Source organism: Barbus barbus, assembly GCF_936440315.1.
Source record: "Barbus barbus genome assembly, chromosome: 30".
In the NCBI taxonomy this organism is placed as follows: Eukaryota; Metazoa; Chordata; class Actinopteri; order Cypriniformes; family Cyprinidae; genus Barbus; species Barbus barbus.
Window position 1 is genome coordinate 4,610,878 of NC_136758.1, and position 23,676 is coordinate 4,634,553.

General features: G+C 37.4%; 2 protein-coding genes across 4 annotated transcripts in view; one reads left to right on the top strand and one right to left on the bottom strand.

Moving 5' to 3' along the window:
• LOC306850853 (connector enhancer of kinase suppressor of ras 3-like) overlaps window positions 1-23,676 on the top strand; it is a 65,647-nt gene that overhangs the window by 14,349 nt on the left and 27,622 nt on the right. For all 3 annotated transcript variants that reach the window (XM_079386781.1, XM_079386782.1, XM_079386783.1), the window contains exons 2-7: window positions 1,178-1,341; window positions 17,102-17,304; window positions 18,464-18,551; window positions 20,685-20,726; window positions 22,395-22,514; window positions 23,100-23,159. In XM_079386781.1, the coding sequence (XP_079242907.1) occupies window positions 1,178-1,341; window positions 17,102-17,304; window positions 18,464-18,551; window positions 20,685-20,726; window positions 22,395-22,514; window positions 23,100-23,159 (677 nt within the window). The remainder of the gene's footprint in view (window positions 1-1,177; window positions 1,342-17,101; window positions 17,305-18,463; window positions 18,552-20,684; window positions 20,727-22,394; window positions 22,515-23,099; window positions 23,160-23,676) is intronic.
• LOC306850020 (zona pellucida sperm-binding protein 3-like) lies at window positions 9,259-11,279 on the bottom strand (the record flags this gene model as incomplete). Its single annotated transcript, XM_079385431.1, has 8 exons — window positions 9,259-9,338; window positions 9,403-9,494; window positions 9,555-9,637; window positions 9,722-9,839; window positions 9,973-10,150; window positions 10,223-10,326; window positions 10,413-10,531; window positions 10,743-11,279. 8 exons carry the CDS (start codon window positions 11,277-11,279, stop codon window positions 9,259-9,261), a joined length of 1,311 nt encoding a protein of 436 aa, XP_079241557.1.

Below are 23,676 nucleotides of genomic sequence, written 5' to 3' on the forward strand. Positions count from 1 at the left end.
TACATTCAGTTTGCATGTAAGTATACTGTTTCCATAACTATTACACTTGTATGCTGAAGTGTACTTCTTTTGCACAACGAACCGTTCACTGATATAGCAGAGCCTCAACTTTGTTTGAGTTTCCCAAAGATAAATGGAGGTGGACTGTGTGTTGAATATTAAGGTCAGTGATTTTGTCTGGCCTGTCAAGCCGCTGAGTCCGAGGGCACGGGGCCAGACCTTTGCAGCTGCTCTTTCTGTAGTGCCTTTGACTGGGTGAACACCCATCCCCCTCGTCCCACAGGACCATCCTTCACCGTCCTTCACTGCTGCTGCAGCCTGGGTGACTGAGTGCATTGTGTATCCGGCTGGGTGTACGACTCTCTTGTCACCATGTCAAGAGTCAGATGTAATCTAGCTAGCTCAGCAAATCCTTGTAACCGAGTTTCATTTGATTTACATCAAAAGGAAACAGAAGCAGGAAATACATCAACATCTCCAAACAGATCAATGCGTAAAGAAACTGAACAAGGCATAACAAAGCCCTGAAGAATCCAGCTAAACCAGTCTGCTGACATTAGTTTCCTTTGAGGTGTGCTTTCTGTGAGTTAGTAGGTTTGCTGTAATTATAGTTGACCCTTTGCAAAAACAACCAAACCTGTCAATTGTTTAAACAGCTTGACACACACACACAGACACACTCAGGCAGGTGAAACCAACATGATGTTTATGGGGTCTGGGGACTATATACACACCTGTTGCAGTGTCAAGAAAGGAAGCATGTTTCTAGAGAAATGTGCTGTTTTTTTGTGTGTATTTATCTTGCATATACTGCTGTTCAAAAGTTTGTTTTTTTAAATGTTTTTGAAAAAAAGTCTTACCAAATTGCATTTATTTGATCAAAAATACTGTAATACTGTGAAATATTACAATTGAAAAGAATGGTATTCAAACAGTTGTGCTAGATTTTTGCCCTGAATTTGAAAAATCTGTTCAGATTTAAAATGTCATGAAATGTTTTCCAGGCTTTATTTATTTATTTATTGTGGTATTGTATTTTTTATTTTTTTTATTTGATAAATAGATTGTAAAAAGAAACAGCATTTATTTGGAATAGAAATAATGTCTTTTGATCAATTTAATGCTTCCTTGCTCAATAAAAGTATTAATTTCTTTTCTTTACTCTTTTCATGTGAAGGTCTGGATGACAGTCTACAACAATATGTGCACAATTTTGAGAGAGAGAAGATAAATGGAGAACAGCTGCTGAAGATCTCCCATCAGGACCTTGAGGAACTGGGAATTGCCCGCATTGGCCACCAGGAACTGGTTTTAGAGGCCGTAGATCTCCTCTGTGCTCTGGTTAGTGTCATTATTCACATTTATTGTGGCTCTAAATGATTGACCTATTTATGACATATATGAAATATATATTTAAGGACTACCAATTTAAGCTTTACTTACTAACCAGTCTTATATTAGGTTTCTATGTATATACGGTACATAAGCATTTGATGCAATGTGCTTTTTGTGTGCATACATACTGTTAAATTGTACTTAAACTTACAAGACCTACATATAATTATATTGCAATGTTATTACACAGCTGCTTACACAGGAGGACACATTTTGCTTTAAACAACTGCTATGTGTAAGAATGGAACAGAAGGTGTCTCAGAACATGTTAGCAGAACCTGAGACTGACTTAACTCATTTTGCAGAGTGAGTTGCAGTTAAAGGTGCAAAATGCTAACTTTAGCCTGATAGCACTGAAAGCGTACGTCCCACCCTCCCTGCAAATCGCCGTCCAAAGCCACACCTCCTGAACTTATGAACGCACACAGACCAGACGACCAGAGACAAAGGTTACTACAAAACTTCACGTGTCATTCACCGGTGAGAAAACTTTATAGTAGTTAGTAACAGTGCTACAATACCAGGAAGGAAGGTCAGGTTGTTGATGTTTGCCTGCCATTCTCGCTATGTTTGCACAACGTACGTGAACGCACTGATGACATATCCTGTCTGCGCAAACCGGGTGCACAGAGGAATGCAAATGCATATGTCGAACCGAACATTATGATTGGACGAACATTTCTTGGTCCTACACCTTCCACAGAATATGTAAATACTAGTGCTGTCAAAATTAGCGCGTTACCGCAGGCGATTAATTTTTTCACTTTAACGTGTTAAAATTATTTAACGCCGTTAACGCAGGGGCGGGGCCTAGGGTTGGCCACCCCACTCATAACTGCTAATTGTCTCTTTTTTTCTTGACAAGAAGTGCATTTATTCAGTCGCAGAACGTCTTTACGAGCACATCAAACAGGAGCCGTTTCAGATGTGCGCTCCAGCTTCACTTCAGCGGCAGGAAACAGTGCTCGCAGCACATGATCTTCAATACACACACAAAGGTGCAGGTGCGAGCGTAGCCTGTATCATTTCATATCAAATCGCGAAAGAAACTACGAGCATGCAATGTCGTGATCAGTTAAGGCATGAAGTTACCAAAAAGGCAGTCAAAGCTGCCATAAAACTGTGGGTGCATGTAATATGTTATATATGAGTTACATTAAGAACATGTCTCTGAAATGGTTTTCAAAACTGTCCTGGAGCATCCTAGCACTGTCTCCTTCATCTAACACACCCGATTCAACTCGCCAGCTCATTAGTAGAGACTGAAATGGGTCAGAAAAGGTAGAGTTGAGAGAAAACACGATGCGCGTCAGGTTCAGTAGCGGCAGCTCTTAAAGAAAGAGAAGCCAAAACAACCAAATAACCAGCTGCTGTGATGTCTATTCATCAAGAATATAAGAAAAAAAGAGGAAATCAACAACTTTTATAGTTTTTAGGATTCATCTGTATTTAGTTTAGAATTTAGTGTTTGATAACTTTATTCAATTTCTGTATATTTCCTACTTGCTGAGGGGCACAGGTAGATAAATATGACATTTATTATAATGGGTTTATGTGAAGATTGTTTTAAGCTCACTTAAATTAGAAGTTATTTTTAAAGTCTAATAAATACTCAAATTGATAGCTCTTAATTATAAAATAGCTTTAGTCAATGTTAAATATTAGGGGAAACATTTTTACAGGGAAATCAGTATTAATTGGTATCAGTGATACTGGCCTTCAGTCATAAAAATAAAGATGCCATTAAACAAATATTAAAAAATATACTGTCTTTATGTTTGTACATTAATTTGAAGATTGAATGTGAAATTATTGCAATATAAAAGTATATTTAAAAACTTAAATGTTAGGTGGGATTAATCGCGATTAATTTCAGAAAAATGTGTGATTAATTAGTTCTTTTTAATCGATTGACAACACTAGTAAATACATATAAATACATTTAGACCTCTAAACTTAATGATTGCTATCGGGATGTGAAGACACTTTCAACCAGCATAACAAAAAATGTTTCTGAAGACAATCACTATTGCATCTTTAATTATCTTCATTTCTCAGCAAATATTAATATTTTGTTATCTGAATAATTTAGTTAACTAAACAGCATATTTCTGTTAAATGGGGGAGGGGGGGTCCTAAAACAAAATCTCTCGTCAAAAATAAATAAATATATATTATGTAGTAAATATAGTTTTTATTTTTATATTTTAGTCTATTTTCGTATTTATAAATGTATTTGTTTTTTGCTTTTTACTAAATGAGACCATGGACCACAAAACCAGTCATAAAGGTCATTTATTTGAAATTCAGACTTCTACATATGTAATAAATGAGCTTTCCATTGATGTATGGTGTGTTATGATAGGACAATATTTGGTCGAGATACAACTATTTGAAAATCTGGAATCTGAGGGTGCAAAAAATCGAAATATTGTGAAAATCGCCTTTAAAGTTGTTCAAATTTAGTTCTTAGCAGTGCATATTACTAATCAAAAATTAAGTTTTGATATATTTACTGTAGGAAATTTACAAAATATCCTCATGGAACATGATCTTTACTTAATATCCTACTGATTTTTGGCATAAAAGAAAAATGTATAATTTTGACCCATACAATGTATTTTTGGCTATTGCTACAAATGTGCGACTTATGACTGGTTTTGTGGTCCAGGGTCACATATAGTTCTCATTATTTTTTATTTCAGTTTTTGTTTGTTTTTTATGGTTTTAGTTTTAATTGTAGTTTTAGTTAAAGATGATAACCCTATTTGCTCAGAGAAACAAAATGATTTAAAGGAAAAAATAATAGATCCGTTTCTACATTACTGTTGTTATTGTACAACATACATTGGTGGGATCATTGCTGGAACCGAGCAGAAGGAACGTAAAGTAAATTTCAGCACTCTTTTCAGCATCTCTTTGAGCAATATCCCATAGATCCATTCAAAGAACTTAATTTATTATTGTGTGACTAAAGGCATTTCCTGGCACACAAATATTGGTCAAACAGTATTTTTTTCTTTCTCTGACCTGCTAATTTACAAATAGGTACGGTAGTGAGTCACTTGCTATTTGAACACGTTTGAGAAAAAAATGTTACGTGCACTAGCTTTTTGGAATAATAATGTTGTTTACTACACAGAACAGTATGTTGTTGAAAAAAGGAACAATTACATGAGAGATGACTATGGCTCAGACAGACTTTGGTGTCTGTAGGGGGTAGAAAACACAAGGACCTGATATGAACACATGGACATGCTTAGAAGGTTTTGGCTGCTTTGACAGATGGTCATGTCAATGCTTGTAAATGATACAGTACATCCCAGTGTCCAGCACTGAATGCTATAATTGGGCCCAGACCCTTAGGATCAAAAGCAGGCAGTGGCCACAAATCTTAAGTTTTTACCTTTTTGTTGCTATCTTCCACTTGCTACTTTTTGTAGCTTCATATTTAAAAATTGAATTGAAATTGTTATTATATGAGAAGAAAAGTTCCGTAAAAGAACCTTTCAGTGAACAGTTTTTAAAATAATTAAATTTTTATCTCCTTAGTATTTAGTAACATTAAACATTTAAAAATCTTTTTGCCACTATAAAGAATCTTTTGTGCAAAGGAAAGGTTCCATGAATGTTAAAGGTTCTTCACAGAACCATAGATAACAATAAGTAATTTTATAGGCACTATTCCAAATGCTTGACCACAGAATGTCTGATTGATCAGTCGCAATCACGTATTGCAGATAGTCGTGGAATAATATAAAAGCATGAAATATTCAGATAAAATATTAAAGTAATATACACACAGAATCTAAGATGCAACACATTATGTGAAATGCATCACAGTAAGGATTCTTGTAGATTTAATGATTTTTCCAGAAATCATATCCCTAAACCTTATCCATCTGTTTTGTCTGTAAATCACAGCAGCCGCTTCGATGGAAAAATTCTCCTATTGTCTCATATATCTGGAAATTATATTAAAGACACTCAGGCCAAGTACTGGATGCAGAAAGTGCTGCGTTTTAGTGTTACCAGCACTCCAGATCTCTCCCTGATGGGGTGTCCTGAAGTCTGTTGCGTGCTGAACAGGAAGCAAATTCCTGCCCCCATCTGTGAGAGTGTCTACCGTAAACTTTGTCTATGCCCTGATGGAGGAAACCAATCTCTCATTTCCTACAAACCATGTCAGGTGTAGGTAACCTTATACCATTCAATAAATAAAACCCCCCAAAGCACTTTGGGGAGTTATAGCATTGTCTTATTTCAGCATTTTTGATCGTTTAGTTGTCTGGTATTAATATTAACTCATCACCAGTGTAACACGCTGATATTAATGTTGATTTGAGTACCTCTCATGACAAACATATTAACTCAAATCTTAAAGCAGTTTAAGTTCAGCTTAATATGAGTTACTGAGTTCAATATATGTAACTTTTTTCTATTAAGTTCTGTGAACTTGTAGTTATGTTTAAGTGAAATGAATATGTTGGGTTTTACAGTGAATCTGTGCAACTATTTAACAGGAATTACTTTAAATGCAGCCGAAAAGATTTTTATGGAGCCATAGAAGATCTTTTCCTCAATTTGAAGCCTTCGAGATTCACAGGACAGCTATTACTAAATATACATCTAATAGCATTCTGATTAAAGGAATAGTTGACCCAATACCGATATTACTATCAAAATGTACTATCAGCATTTACACTATTAGTAAATGCTGATAGTACAGATAGTAATATCGGTAATAATATCGGTAATCGGTAAGTTTTTAAGACATACATAAACCTCTTGCATTATTAGCATCAACCCTGGCACAACATGCCACATTTTATTGTGCAAGCAAAAATGGTCATACTGTGTTGGAAAGTGATGAGGGTGAGGAAATACATATCCTTTTTAGACCATGGCAGATAGTCTTGATGCAGACTATAGATTTTTATTATTTTTTTTATCAGGGAAAAAAAGGGGTATCAGTCTTAGATGCAGTACTTTTGCAATCTTGAGATTTGCCAGACCAGGAGCAACACTCTAGTCTGCAGTTCAGATGTGTCCTTTCCAAGATATTAAAAGTGGAGCACATGGGGATGCCAGGTTTAGCAGCTAAATCAAGCAACACACATTTTGCCAAACAATTTTAGAGTCTAAATAGGGCTGTGAAATTTTAAACAGTCCAATTGCTTTACATCATGAAACACTTGAGCGAGCGGTGTTGAATTTGATACACCAAGGATGGCACTTCTAAGCGTAGATAAAACTGCACTGTGTGCAATACAGTCTCTTTGCTTTTTGCTGCGTCTACAGGACAAGCCTTCATTCATTGCATGCCAGAGGTGGATAGAATTTGCCTACTACAAACAAACTGTACTGAGGCAAGTCAAGCCTAAAGTTTTGTTTATAAATCAAACAAGTGTTGTAATTCAAAGTAGTGTTGTCAAAAATATCGATATTTCGATAAATATCGATACTGAAATATCTGAACGGTACCAATATTAATTTCCCGAAGTATCGATACACCGATACTAGCCGAGCTGTCACTTTCACTTCTCTCCAAAGGCGCGTGGACAAGCACCACATGTGACCGCACTCCTCTCCTTCGCTCTGGTTAAATAGCAAAAGTGAAGTGAATAGAAAGATGACTGCTCTGGTTGTTAAAGAACACAGCAGGAGCGCTATCTGTAGGGATCTATGATCTCCGCGATGCAGAGAACGCGCACGGAATCCAGTCATAAACACGGAATTTACAGTTTAACGCGGAATGTCATGGAATGTCAAAGTTTGGATGAATTAATCAAAAGTAGGTCATTACACTTAAATCAAATCGCGATATGGACTAGTATCTGTAAATATTAAGCTGCAAATGTGGATTTAAATATGAATCCTGCATGTTCTGCGGGTCTCTGTGTGAATGTGCTGCACCTGCGGTTTTGTTTACTAATGTGGCGCTCGCAGTGATTTCAGCGTCTGCCGTCTCAATGAGGACATAAATACAACAACAATATCTCCAGAACTGATCTGAAAGGCACTTTACGAGCATTTTACCATTTAATTTGAGTAAAACTAGCATCATATCATCAGAGGTGGGTAGTAACGAGTTACATTTACTTCGTTACATTTACTTGAGTAAATTTTTTGGGTAACTAATACTTTTAGAGTATATTTTAAAATGGGTACTTTTACTCTTACTCAAGTATATTTTTAGAGAAAAAAACGGTACTTTTACTTCGTTACTGTGGGCGACTCTCCTCTCGTTACTGTATCTTAATGCAACAAGTTAAAAATGCTTCGGTTTATTCCAAACGCGCCGTCTGCTTTTCTCTGGGCAATGAATGATTTCCATTCACAAATGATTCATTCTTTTGAGTCGATTCTGTTTAAAGGCTTTATCAAACCAGTTGGCAAAACAGTGAATCGGTTCGCGAATCAGTTTGAATGATTCGTTCAGTTCCCTGCCGCACGCGCTGAGTCTCTGAAGTGGTTCTCACTCAGATAACAGAGAGTTTAAGAACATCAAGAGCGCTGAAGACGTGGCTTTGGATCTACAGTCAGTTGAAAGCAAATCTGCAAAGGCTTGTTTGCTAGAGCTATATGAAGATCTTTTATTAGATGAACACCACGTGTGCTGTCTACTGTTCCACAGGTATAGGCCACGATACCACTATGGCATTACCAGTTTGTTGTACATGTACCTTACATTAAATACAATGTATAATTTATACATTAAATAAGCTGTCACAGAGTATGAAATGAACACCCGCGGAACCCGCGTTAGCCCTGCGCATCGGCGCGCGGCCTGTTCTAGACACAATATTAATATTTTTACAATATTTATGCTTGCAAAAATATAGGCTACATTTCTTTACATTTTGCAGAACAGAAGAGCCGCCAATATGCATTTGTTTTATGTTCAGAGCATTCATATGAGGCGTTTTCAGATGTTTCAGTGTCAGAGGTTATAGGATAATACATAATTTACTTTAAAAATATTTAATTCAGTGATGCAAATCAGAGTTTTCATCAGCTGTTACTCCAGTTTTCGGACTCATATGATCCTTCAGAAATCATTATAATATATCGATTTATTACCAGTCTTGGAAACAGTTTTGCTGCTTAATATTTTTTGGAACCTGTAACATTTTGTTCAGTATTCTTTGAATAGAAAGCTAAAAAGGGCAGCACTGATAATAAATCAACATGATTTCTGAAGGAATGTATGACTCGGAAGACTGGGGTAAAGGCTGATGAAAATAATTATTTGCATCACTGAAATTACATTAACTTATATATTTTGAACAGCAGTGTGTGTGTACATACAACAAGTGCAATCTATATATCTAAATAAAAATAGACTATATTCAGTACCTATATGATCCAAAGTAACTACCTACTTGAGTAGATTTTTTTTTTTTATCCGATACTCTTACTCAAGTAACTATTCAGACTATTACTTTTACTGGAGTAAATATTTCTAGAAGTACTTTTGAGTACAGTTTTTGGGTACTCTACCCACCTCTGGAGGTCACTCACCTGGACTCCAGACAATTCAAGGTTCAACTTCAGTTAAGTATTCAACTATTTAAGAATGACTAGTCTACTGCACAAACCCTAGCACAGGTTCAGCACACCAAATATTAAACTGAAATTTGAGACACCTGCCAATTACCTGAATTAAAAACGCCTACAAATAACCCACCACTTCTATTAAACAGTTCACAGGAGGGCAGTCTTTAAAAGGTTATTTTCCTACCAAGAAGGAACCTTTCCTTCTGGAAAGAGAATAGGTACAGTAGGACTACCCGTTTCCTACAGCACTCTCAAATCAAAATTGGAGAAACACAAAACCAGAAACAGTTTTTTCCACCCCATTTATTGAAAACCAGCTAAAGTCTTCGGTCGCTCTTGAACCATTACAGGACTGAGTGATGCCTTCCCTTCCCACTGAACACCTAGAAAAAGCAGACAATTAAATGGAGCACTTGAGTGTCAAATAAGCTTAAATCAGCAGCCTACCTCCAAAAGGAGCAGCAGGAATTCCACCATCAGGACCACATGTTGAGTCACAGCAACCACAAGCCTGGTGGCTCCCATCAGCACCAAACCACCTGCAACGAGAAAAATCAGACACGGCACCTTCAACTTGTTCTTAAGCAGCATGAACATACCCATTGGCAAAGGAACAGGATTTGTGGAGAGCATCACTGGGTGCAGAAGCAAGAGTGGCCTTCAGAATACACGTTATGTAGATCTGCAAGAGACACCACAGGTAAGAGATCACAAACCCAGAGCAGACGGAAGAGTAAAGCAAATTCATACAACACTCAGTACATACAGAAGGACTGGATGGCTCCTGGAACATGAAGGCCTCCAGCTGGAACTGGATCTTGTCTTTCTGGGTTTGAGGCATGAAACGAGAGCTGGAAGTCGTGACCTTAGCATCCACAAGGCACCTGATGATTTAAAAAAAAAACCTCAATGTCAACTGCAGCATCTACCTTACCCTAATTCTCAGTGACAAAGTGGTTACAAGGAGCAAGCTCAATCAACTGGCGATTTGGTTAGCATCTGGTGACATGAACACACCCATGATTCTCAATGAAGGAATATCTCGGAAGGGTGGTCACATCAGGTTCTTGGGTGGCCACACAGTGGTCCACAAACACACGCAGTGGGACGTGGTTGTACACCTTCACAGACGCCTCAATATTAATAATGTCACCCAGGAAATAAGTGTGTGAGGGCCTCTCATAGGACCAGTCATCTGCGAGGAGGAAGAACAGTTTAGGCACAGCCTCATTCAGAAGGCAGAAGGTCTAAAAGAAACTGCACCAACCCATCATGAGCTTCAGGGAGAACAGCAAGACTTCCTCGCCAACCTCCGTTGAAGCATAAGGGACCCAAGTTGGCCTCAAGGCATTACCGCTCACAGTATGAAACCTGCAGTTCAAGGAGGAACCAAACAAATGGTCTTCCAGTTACACCACCACAAGCAGCAAGGCCACACGTCACAAAAGGTCACTTACCTTTGGTAGTGGCATTGGACACCAACAACTGCACCATCTGCACGAGTAATCGGAGTGCCAGCGAGTGCCTCAGGTGTGTAGGTAAGAGCAAAGGTGTAGACAAGCTCATCCTCGGTCATCTGTAAGAGACTGAATGCATTACCAAGAGGATTCTCAAAAATAATTCCAAAAGGTGTCTTAGCAAGTCGCACCATAAAATCACTTGGTTCACCTGAGTGAACAGTTCCACTAAAGAACGGAACTGTCCCATGGATGTTAGAGGTTCAGAGAACCATTGATACCAGAGAACCTTTGATTTAGTAGTGTGCAGCATAATATAGTAAGATTTACCATTAGCACACTGTTGCAGTCCTGCAGTTCATACTCAAAATAGAGCACCCTGGAGCCAGGGACCCAACCGACAACAGGACATCCTCCCAAAGTCAGACCAGATGGCTGGATCAGCTGACCATTGCTAAACAAGTCCTGCTGTACCTCCACATGAACCAGATTCTCACCGCATTGAATAGCTACACTACTGGGAGTCACAGGTTGCCTCAACTGGAAGTCCACCGCCACCTCGCTCTGCACCTCTGGAACAATGGGAAACCTCCAGTCCAAAGGCTTGACTGGACCCTGCAACAACTGCTTCTCCTGAAGACCAAGAGGCTCTTGTGCAAATCCCCTGGAGTCAAGATCCTGAAACTGAGAAGCCTTTTGCAAAGGGTTCCAGAACCCTTGAGAAGAAAGAGCAGGACCTCTGGAAACTTGATCAGATTGCGGCTTCGTGCTGCTTGGACTTTGATTGTATCTCAAACTTCCCCATGCATTCTTCAGATCAAATGCCACAATCACAACCAGCACTAACACACCATGGAAAAGACCCATCCTGACAAGCATTCAAACGATACCACAATAATGCTTGTCTTTGCCATTAAGTACAGCTTTGAATTTAGGTGGCTCCTCCCCTTTCAGCTTAATTGCTTGCCTTTGATTCTCCTCTGGACCTGTAGAGTTTATGCATTAGCAAATGAGAACGTTCTAAACAAGAGTCATTAGCCAATAGAAAGCTTGATATGGATCTGAGGGTTTCATCTACACTCATTCACAATTTTCACAAGATCACACAAATAATAGAGATTTTTCTCTTTTTAAGAGTTTTAGTTTATTATAAGAACAGCTCTGGAAAAATTTAGCATTACATCACTTGCTCACCAATGGACAGAGGTGGGTAGTAACGAGTTACATTTACTTCGTTACATTTACTTGAGTACGTTTTTTGGGTAACTAATACTTTTAGAGTATATTTTAAAATGGGTACTTTTACTCTTACTCAAGTATATTTTTAGAGAAAAAACTGTACTTTTACTTCGTTTCTGTGGGCGACTCTCATCTCGTTACTGTATCTTAATGCAATACAAGTTAAAAATGCTTTGGTTTATTCCAAACGCGCCGTCAACTTTTTTTTGGGCAATGAATGATGCCCATTCGCGAATGATTCATTCTTTTGAGTCGATTCTGTTTAAAGGCTTTATCAAACCAGTTGGCAAACCAGTGAATCGGTTCGCGAATCAGTTTGAATGATTCGTTCAGTTCCCTGCCGCACGCGCTGAGTCTCTGAAGTGGTTCTCACTCAGATAACAGAGAGTTTAAGAACATCAAGAGCGCTGAAGACGTGGCTTTGGATCTACAGTCAGTTGAAAGCAAATCTGCAAAGGCTTGTTTGCTAGAGCTATATGAAGATATTTTATTAGATGAACACCGCGTGTGCTGTCTACTGTTCCACAGGTATAGGCCACGATACCACTATGGCATTACCAGTTTGTTGTACATGTACCTTACATTAAATACAATGTATAATTTATACATTAAATAAGCTGTCACAGAGTATGAAATGAACACCCGCGGAACCCGCGTTAGCCCTGCGCAGCGGCGCGCGGCCTGTTCTAGACACAATTAATATTAATATTTTTACAATATTTACGCTTGCAAAAATATAGGCTACATTTGTTTACATTTTGCAGAACAGAAGATCCGTCAATATGCATTTGTTTCGTTATGTTCAGAGCAGTCATGTGAGGCGTTTTCAGAGGTTTCAGTGTCAGAGGTTATAGGATAATACATAATTAATTTACTTTAAAATATAATTTAATTCAGTGATGCAAATCAGAATTTTCATCAGCTGTTACTCCAGTTTTCGGAGTCATATGATCCTTCAGAAATCATTATAATATATCGATTTATTACCAGTGTTGGAAACAGTTTTGCTGCTTAATATTTTTTGGAACCTGTAACATTTTGTTCAGTATTCTTTGATGAATAGAAAGCTAAAAAGAGCAGCACTGATAATAAATCAACATGATTTCTGAAGGATTATGTGACTCTGAAGACTGGGGTAAAGGCTGATGAAAATTCTGATTTGCATCACTGAAACAAATTACATTAAAAAAATATATATATATATATATATATATATGTTTTTTTTTTTTTTTGAACGGCAGTGTGTGTGTGTGTGTGTGTGTGTGTGTACACATACACATTACATAAATGTAATCTACACTCACCTAAAGGATTATTAGGAACACCTGTTCAATTTCTCATTAATGCAATTATCTAATCAACCAATCACATGGCAGTTGCTTCAATGCATTTAGGGGTGTGGTCCTGGTCAAGACAATCTCCTGAACTCCAAACTGAATGTCAGAATGGGAAAGAAAGGTGATTTAAGCAATTTTGAGCGTGGCATGGTTGTTGGTGCCAGACGGGCCGGTCTGAGTATTTCACAATCTGCTCAGTTACTGGGATTTTCACGCACAACCATTTCTAGGGTTTACAAAGAATGGTGTGAAAAGGGAAAAACATCCAGTATGCGGCAGTCCTGTGGGCGAAAATGCCTTGTTGATGCTAGAGGTCAGAGGAGAATGGGCCGACTGATTCAAGCTGATAGAAGAGCAACTTTGACTGAAATAACCACTCGTTACAACCGAGGTATGCAGCAAAGCATTTGTGAAGCCACAACACGCACAACCTTGAGGCGGATGGGCTACAACAGCAGAAGACCCCACCGGGTACCACTCATCTCCACTACAAATAGGAAAAAGAGGCTACAATTTGCACGAGCTCACCAAAATTGGACGGTTGAAGACTGGAAAAATGTTGCCTGGTCTGATGAGTCTCGAATTTGGCGTAAACAGAATGAGAACATGGATCCATCATGCCTTGTTACCACTATGCAGGCTGGTGGTGGTGGTGTAATGGTGTGGGGGATGTTTTCTTGGCACACTTTAGGCCCCTTAGTGCCAATTGGGCATCGTTTAAATGCCACGGCCTACCTGAGCATTGTTTCTGACCATGTCCATCCCTTTATGACCACCATGTACCCATCCTCTGATGGCTACTTCCAGCAGGATAATGCACCATGTCACAAAGCTCGAATCATTTCAAATTGGTTTCTTGAACATGACAATGAGTTCACTGTACTAAAATGGCCCCCACAGTCACCAGATCTCAACCCAATAGAGCATCTTTGGGATGTGGTGGAACGGGAGCTTCGTGCCCTGGATGTGCATCCCACAAATCTCCATCAACTGCAAGATGCTATCTTATCAATATGGGCCAACATTTCTAAAGAATGCTTTCAGCACCTTGTTGAATCAATGCCACGTAGAATTAAGGCAGTTCTGAAGGCGAAAGGGGGTCAAACACATTATTAGTATGGTGTTCCTAATAATCCTTTAGGTGAGTGTGTATATATCTAAATAAAAATAGTCTATATTCAGTACATATATGATTCAAAGTCACTAGTAACTAACTACTTGAGTAGTTTTTTTGTCCGATACTTTTTTACTCTTACTCAAGTAACTATTCAGACTATTACTTTTACTTTTACTTGAGTAAATATTTCTAGAAGTACTTTTACTTTTACTTGAGTACAGTTTTTGGGTACTCTACCCACCTCTGCATATCATACACACACAGAACTTTAGAAGTATTCACGGCAACCCGTCAAAATAAAAGTTCAGTTTAACAGCCTATTAAAGACCGTGTGCCAGAAATAGGCTATATTACTATTATTTAGTAGAATGTACATAATACTACTACTTACTACTACTGTTAATTTTTTTAAAGAAATAATCACAAAATATTTTAATTTTAATAGTAAATCCCCTTCATTTGCCAAAAATGTAAATGTTTAATTTTCATTAATTCAAATATAAATTAATTAAAATTGTTTTATGCCTTCATCTGATATCCAGTAAAATTTAAATACACAACACATAATTTCTGAGGGGGAAAACACATTTCATAAGGCTACTGTAAGAATAAATAAAAATAGTTTGTATGCATTCAAATAGCCTAATAGACATGCTAAAACACAGAATTTGGTAACAATAAAACATAAGGTGAGAAAAAAATAAAACATTTCATGCGGCCCTAAACGTGTCATTTTTGTTACACTTTTAATAAATTAAATGTTAAACTGTATAATTTTCATGATTTTAATGAATTAGACATGTTTTTAGATTAATAGCATTTAATTTGACCATAAAAAAAAAAAAAGAGTCCAGAAAAATTCAAACGGAAAAAAACGGAATCCAGAAAAATTTAAATGGAAAAAATTGAATGTAGAAAAAAATAAAACGGAATTTGGGGAAAAATCAAACGGATTTCATAGGGCCCTATATCTGGAAATATTTTGGTTATGAAGCAAATGAGAATATCAACAAATAGAACTTTGGATTTTAATTAGTACATGTATTAGTAAACGTTAGTTTCAATTAACATTTAACTAAGATTAATAAAAGATTAATAAATAAATCAACAAATGCAGTACCTCAAGACATTTTTTTGTTCATGTAAAATATACCGCATGTTCTCGACTTGTTACATTTATCTTTAAATTAAAAAAATTACCCCCTTAATATTGTGGCAGTTTTTTTCACCGTGGTATCGAAAATGGTATCGAGTATCGATATTTTTCAAGGTATCGTATCGAAGTTAGAAATTCCAGTATCGTGACAACACTAATTCAAAGGCATGCAAAGAAACCAAAAATTTGAAGCAGTGGAATGCAAACTTGTGTTGTTCATATCCATCAGATGCTTGCATGTGCACACCTCATAGGCATGATATGCTACCAGAAGAAAGTTTCACTGCTGAAGTCAGTGACATATTAAATTTATTGCTCCCTCAGTCATTAAAATAAAAAATGAATGAATGAATGAATGAATGAAATTAACAGTTTTTGGTCAGTGTACCAGACACTGTTGCTTTATGCCTTGCTGTTTTTCAACACCTCACGCCATGAGTGCTGCATTTAAAACAGATTAAGTTAAAACATTTTTTAGAAAACAATACAGTCCCTGTATTGTTTCATCCTATTAGATGTGTTGTGTCAACTGTTTAAATGCATGAATGCATTCTCTGTGTATGCCTCTAATCCTCTCCAAACACGGTTAAGCGCTGCCGCTGCCACATACACTTCTCCACTCTGTCTAGTTAAACTTTAAGGCGTCATCCAATATGCCATTGTGTCTAATCACAATACTGAAAATACTGAGGTTCTATTTCTGAGTGGTTTTGACACATACCCATATATAGACTATAATCAGGTACGATGCCATATTGAATTCAACACTGGTGAAAATGGGGCTGTGAGGGACAGACTTACAGTGTTTACAGTGGCAGGCACTGTAAAAAAGAAAAAGAAAAAAAATGTCCTAGATCATGTAATTTTTACAAATCGCAACCTTCAAAGCATTTTATGGAGTTTTTGTTTACTAAAAGTCTCCTTTATAAATGTCTATATGCTAGTATCTAGTGAATTTTCATGATGTTAAGCCCAAAGTATAAGTGTTAGTGTATGTATGAAGCTGAATGCGAATCATTCTTGTCCATCATCTGTGCTATTTCTCTCCAAAACTCATGACCAATAAAAATGTTGTTATACTCATAAAAGACTATAAAACAAAGGCCTGGCCAGTATTGCTATCTTGTGGCCAAACTAGTTAGTGCAAAAAATGTTAAGGCACATTTAAGATTCGGATGTGTGAGCTCAGAAAACCCTATATCAGAGGTTTAAACTAATATGGTTTAAAACGCATGATTTCAGTGCGAAAGACATAATAATTGTTTTTTTTTTAGCAGAGTATCTGAGTTACGAGCTGTAAAGGCACAGTCCTGTTCTGGAAAAGGGGGCGGGGAGCAGCAGCTCATTTGCATTTAAAGAGGCATGCACGAAAACAGCATGTTTCTGCTTGAACTTAAAATAAGCATTTTCAAAATTATATTATAAATGATCTATGGGGTATTTTGAGCTGACACTTCAGACACATTCTGAGGACACCTGAGATTTATATTTCATATTGTAAAAGGGTCATAATAGGTCTCCTTTAAATGATTCTGTTTTCAGAGTGGACCTTGAGCGTTGTAACATTGCAGATCTTTTTTAATACTCAAACAGCAACATTACATATTAACTAAAGCTGAAAAAGTGAAAAGCCCAATATGACCCCTTTAATTAAATCACAGCCTTTACATTTTGATAATCATACTAAACCATGTTACAATTTTATTTAGATTTTACCGTGGTGATGACGATATTTGCATCACACGGTATGTATACCTTAGTGTATATGTAAAAAACAAAAGTATTGAATTTACAGTAATATATAACTTACATTAAATATATAATTATTCTTCTTCCTCAGAACTATGGTGTGGAGACAGATAACTTGAAGAACCTGGTGCTGAAGATGAGAGCTGTGACCAACAGCCTTCACACTGCAACATCAGAACGAAGGAAGAGCCCTACGTATGAAAGCAACACGTCTAGCAAGCTCCCAAATGAATTCCTCTCCTCTGTGGTTGAACTTATTGGAGCAGCCAAAAGCCTCCTGGCATGGCTGGACAGGTACAACTATCCCTATTCATCATTTCTTTACACATTTCTGTTTACATATTTCTGTTTCTGTTGCTTCTTTATTTATGTAATGGGACGTATAGCATGTAAAGGGCTATGGTGTGTTGCACACGAATGATTTATAAGGGGTTTTTACTCTTAAAGCTGATGTTAACCCACTGTAAGGTCATATATTTCACTGCAAAGTACAAACTTAGACTTGCATGAGCAGCACTTAGATTTTTCCAGACAGGGCAGACAGTTGAAACCAGATACAATCCGCCTTTCTTTCCTAACCCTCTGTGCACAGCTAACCACATCTTTCTCATGAAGGAGAGATTTTTGTGAGCACAAAAGCTATGTTTCAGTTTGGTGTAGGATTTAGTTTGAAACTATTTGCACTCAGAAACTTCTAGTAAATTCACATATAATGACAAGGAAATGGCAAGTAACATTTAAATAAATGAGAAATGCTGAAATAGTCTTTTCTTGTAAATCATACTCCAATAGTCTTTAATTCACAAATGTGAAAAATCAGCGAGGCAGCTACTCCACAAACCACACAAATGATCCTCACACATTTCCAATAGGGTTGACCAGAGACTGTATAACAGAGACGGTCCCGGTCCACTTGTAAATATATACAAATGGGAGAAATCAAAATTGCGGCTGTTGTCCCAGACTCTTGCGTTTTTTTCATAGAGGCATATCAACATATCCATAGCAGTAATTCAGTCCTTTGTGATTTCTGTGTATGTGGAGCTCCCTGGTGCAATAATACAGAAACGGATACCATGCGACCAACAAAATGTAGTCTCTCTTTATTCACTTTAGATTATGTTTTTCCCCTTTCAAGTAAATAGATATACTCTCAAGTTACATGGTGCGATTGTTCTGATCTGTCTGGGAAAGAAAGAAATGGGAACTGACTGTGCTTAATGGTTTCATAGGGAGTTGACATGGTAACCTGTTTAATTCCAGCTGCAGTTTTTATGACCACAGACTCAGAAACTCCAGACACACGGTGATGAAAATAAAGTTCTTTGTTATTGTAAGGCCACATCAGAAAACCATTCACAAGGAGTTTGTTGTCCTGTCCTGGTATTAATTTGATCTTCAATGGGGTGTGAATGTTGTAAGGTCTTTTAACCTTTGTTTCTTCTGTCTGCAGAACTCCATTGACGGGTATCAGTGATTTCACCACCACCAAGAACAAAATCATTCAGTTGTGTCTGGAACTGACCACTACAGTGCAACAGGTCAGTACAACTACCGTTCCTTTAAATTGTACAGACATACTGAACATGCTAACGTTCACCTTCCACGTTCATTGTAAAGATCTCATGCATTTCCCAGTGGAGCTGGAAAGCTGGAAACTGCAGCTAGTTATCTAATCATAAGTTGTCTTGCAGTGTTTGGGTTTACTTCAGACAGTAATAACCAGACCCCCAACTCATCAGTCACAGGATCTGAGTTTACAGTTTCATTAAACAAGCCAGGATGCTCTTTTAAAGCTGGCCTCCAGCATTCCTTCATGTTATCTCCCTTGCTTGTGGTTACATGCTTTCATAGCTGTGGATGGTGTTAGGATGTTAGTTTGATATACAGTATATACTCTCTCCTGTCACATACCTGGCTAGTATTTAAAGATGTTTGGATGGTTAAATAGTATATTTTAATTGAGTTAATATGAACAGTTATTGGCTTTGAAGGATTATCGTTGGTCAGAGGCAGTGTTCAGTGCGTCACATTGTAGACATTCCAAATTTCTTCCAAGAACTTATTTTTGCGTTTTGTCAGCCCAGCATAGATTCTTGTTTGGGAAATTGAATAATCTGTAGAACTGTGACTTGACGGCTGGGGTTTCATAGGTCTTGGCTGTTGTAACGAGGACTGGAGCGTGACAACAGGGATAAGATCCAAACGCAAGCTTTATTATACAGATCGTGGTCAAGGCAGGCAGGGTTGATCACAAGCAAACAATAATATCCAGGGCAAGGCAAGAGAGTAAACAGAAACACAGGCAATGGTCAAGGCAGGCGGCAAACAATCAAAAACCAAGAGAACAGTCCAGAGTCCAAAACACAGGCAAGGCAAAAACAAGATAATGAAAACGCTCAGAAATGTCCAAATACAGCGGAACAAGACTTCGCAAAGGCCTGTTTATATGGCCGCCAAACAGGAAGTAACCATAGAAGCAGAGGGAGCAGTTTAACAGTCTGTACTAGGGCAAGAGCTCCCTCTGCTGGTGTGGCGTTACAGCTGTCTTGTTGGGATACTTATTAAACTCTCAATTCTTGGTGTGAACGGGCCTTTAGGCGAATGTAAGTGTTTAAATAAGCATTCAATTAAATGAAAAATAAATATATGATACTTGTACTAAAACTATTACAACTATTATATATTATATATTTTATTATTTATATTAATATTTATTTATTTATTTCGCTTGTGCGAGTGTTTAAAATAATAGTCAATCAAGAGTCTCTATAGAGAGTAAACTGGAACCAGAGCCAATACGGATCTCGCCAAAGACCAAACTGGTCAGAAATGACCTGGGTGTATGGAAAGGGGGGTCAAGAGATTGTCTGGTCAAGTTTCCAGCTCAGTCAGGAATTTAATGATGTGGGATAAAATCATTAGATTGCATAGCCTCTTACTGGAGAGCTGGAATGCAGCATGTCAAATGCGGAGGGGTGACAGAAAAAACTGCTTCTGACATTTTCTTTTCATTCCCAGTCACGTGAAGCTCCAAAATATGATTATAAATGTAAAATATCGATGAACATACAAACTACATCAAATATGGTGATACAAACCTCAGACAAGAGGGTTGGTCACATGACATGAAATCCAAGGATGTGTGCACTCTAGTTGAAGTGTGTCACCATATTTGATGTAGTCTGTGTACTAAGTGTTGATTATCTTTGGATGAACTATTCCTTCAAAGCTGGCATAGCAAATGTCTAGCAACCTTGGAACATTTAAAAGCAATAAGCTTCTTTAGATCAGGAGGACTGGTTCTCCTATTCAGTGTACTTTTCATTTCAGCGCAGTATATGAAATCTTCAGAACATTCCTTTAAAATATATGACATCAAATGCCTTTATTGAAGCCTTCTTTCCCTTATACCCTTAATGCACCAGATGCTGGGTTTCCTTGTCCTCCTCTTCCTCACTTTGGTGTACTCCCACAATGTGTTGTGTAATTATCTTGTCTTGGACTGGACATGGAGATGTAATTCAAGGCTGAAAGCTGTTTATTTGAGACTGGAGGTCATTCACTGTTGCTGTGTCAAGCTCTGTAATTATACAACATTTCTAAATCTGAACTTTTGGTTATTATTCACATAGGTTTCAATGTTCTGCACTTTTTCTTTCTTTCTTGCACAGGACTGCACTATCTATGACATGGAAGAGAAGATTTTGGATGTTGTAAGTATTTTACATTTCCAGTATTATTTTTTAATACTCATTTTTCATACTCACGTTATTTATTTATTTCACTTAATTTTGTAAATGAGGATTGTGTGTATGTGTGTGTGTGTATGTACTTTTTATGCAAATATTTTTTCTGTTTGTATTTTTATATCAAAATGCATTTTATCACACTCAAATCTATGTAGTAAACAATTTAGGCCAAAAACAATCTCAAAGTAATTAGAAAGTATTCAGAATGCGTTACATACAATGTGTAATCAATGAATTACATTACTGACTAGAATTTTCAGTGATAGAATATTATTAATCTGCCCAGTACTGGAAATAAACACTTGCGCACAGTGCAGATAAGTGAGCATATGCCGTCAAGCAGGCAAAGTATTGGGCATTAGGCAGGGAGAAGGAAGTTTGGAAATTACGTGCAAGTACACGCTAAGTGTAGGCATAATGGGTTGACAAAATCACAAACCCAAAGCGGGAATGGGTTGGGTTCTATTATTTATCTTATTCACTGTCAAGCAACCATGACAGAAATAAAGGCAGCCTATTCATAAGAAGCTTATAGAATAAATGGGCTGTCTGCAAAACAAGACCAATGTAGATGATTTGTATAGAGGTAAAAGTGCTACTCATTAGGACCACCTGGCTGAACTTCTTCAACTTTTCAGGTTTAATGTTGAAACCGTTCTAGCTGTGACACATTCATAATTAAAAATAAGTCATGGGCACTTGCTGTTCTCTCCAGTGTTTCATCCAGAATGTTACTGTTCATTTTGTTTACACTCCTGTACTTGTGCATTGAGTGGAAAATTAAATCAAAGCTCAGATAGCATTCAGTTTGTTTATGCAAGCCCCGTGGTTTGTTGGACTTCATTTATAGGCTTGGCTTCTGTAGATTATTGTGGAATTTAAGTAAACCTAATGGATCTGTTTTTCCAGGCCTAAATTAAAGATTGCATTAGATCAGATTAAAATAAGTGCTCACATTATTGGTATAATCAATGTGTTATTGGTATAATCACTAGACTCTGGAACACCAACTTCGATCATGTGTTTTTATTTATATTTATCCACAGTATTGCTTTTCAGTTGGTGCGATGCTTGCATGAGCAGAAATATACGCCACCAGTCTACCTTTTTTAATAACGAGCTGTAATTAGGTGGTTTGGTAGCGTAAAGTGAAAAAAGGGTGGGTTTTGGAGGAGGAAGGGAGTTCCCATAGTTTTTAAAAACTGTTCATAACTGAAAAATTACATAATAGCTATTATCTCAACTCCTTCCCTTTGGCACTTGGTTGCTGTATTCTTCTTCCTTCACCTGATACTATACCATGGGTTAAATGTGGAAAGAAACCCTCAGATATGTATGCATTTGTATCGCATAGCCAAGTTTGACCAATTATTAGTCCACATTTGACTAATTATAAGTAGACTGTTAGGGTTATTAAAATAAGTTGGCAAACTTGCAAAGTTACTTGTAGTCTGTGGAATGTCTTTTGGGGAACCATCCAAATAAAGTGTTAGCGGATATTAAGTAGACAGTCTACTAATACTCTAGTTGACATGTCTAAAGTAGACTATCCAGATAAAGTTAGCCATTTTGGAGATGTCCTTCATCCATCCAACACTATTTTTCTAAACACTCTGTTCTTCTAAATTGCAGTCAAAGATATTGAACAGTATTTGTGACCAGACTGTGAGAACCACCTCTGATCCTCTCATGAGCCAGTCAGCATGTCTGGAGGAAGTTCAGCTGGCCAACATCAAACCAGGAGAGGGATTGGTGAGATTTATTATTTATGTTTATATTGCATATCTTCACTGGAGGGAAAAAAAAATCACATAACACATTTAAACCCTATTTTATATTCTTCCATGGAACACAAAAGGGTCAATTTCATGTTTCAATAAAATTAGGATTCCCATGTACGTTCCAGTCTGCATTGATTGTAATTGCATGAACAAAAAAATTCAAAATATTTCCTTTAAACGTGTTTGTGTTTAATGGAATGAAGAAAGTTATAAGGGTGTGGAATGACTTGAGGATGAGTAAATGATGACAAAATTTAAATTGGGAGGGGAAAGAACTTCCGTAAGGTGATTAAGCTGGTTTTTGGAACTTGATAGCAGATTTGTTTTGCTGGTCCAAAATGGTCTACCAGTATTAACCAAGATGGTGTTCCTGCTTGACCTCAGCCCCTTTGATTACAAGACATGCTACGTTAAACCAGATACCGTCAGAAGACGAAATGTGAATCAACATATATTTCATTTGTATGGCTGTAGGTTCCTATTTACCAACTGTATAGAGTCTGCTCTCTTTTTCTGTTGTTTTCATGATTTTTCTCTCTGTCTTCCTGTTACTCAGGGCATGTACATAAAATCCACCTACGACGGGCTTCATGTCATCACTGGCACCACTGAACATGTGAGTAAGGGCTCCAATGACAAACGCCTTTGATTCATCACAATTCGCTTTTTGATGCCAATGGCTGAGTTAAATTTAGTCTCTGTGTGCATGCCATGTTCAGTCTAAATGAAGAAAATAACGGAAAGTAGATGGGACTTCTCTCGGTTTACAGACTGAACAGTGTTTGTAAGGGCTAAAGATGTCAGGTTTGCATTCCTAAGTAATGCACGGAGCTTTACAGCTCTGAAACATATTAAATAGCATGTAAAGATGACGCTTCTATTAATTTGAACAACAGCTCTCTTTCTTGTGATATTGCTTAATCATTGCCAATCGTCAGATTTGGTGTTTGTCACATTTTTGTGGTCCCAGGGGTCCCAACCTGTAACCTTTGAACAGGTTCATTAATTTGCTTTAGTCAGTTTTTAACAACAGATATTCCAGGCAATGATGTCTAAATCACATAACACTTCTCTGGAACTACATTCCCAAGAGTCAAGAGATGATTCATCCGCCCCAAACCAGCTGATGATTA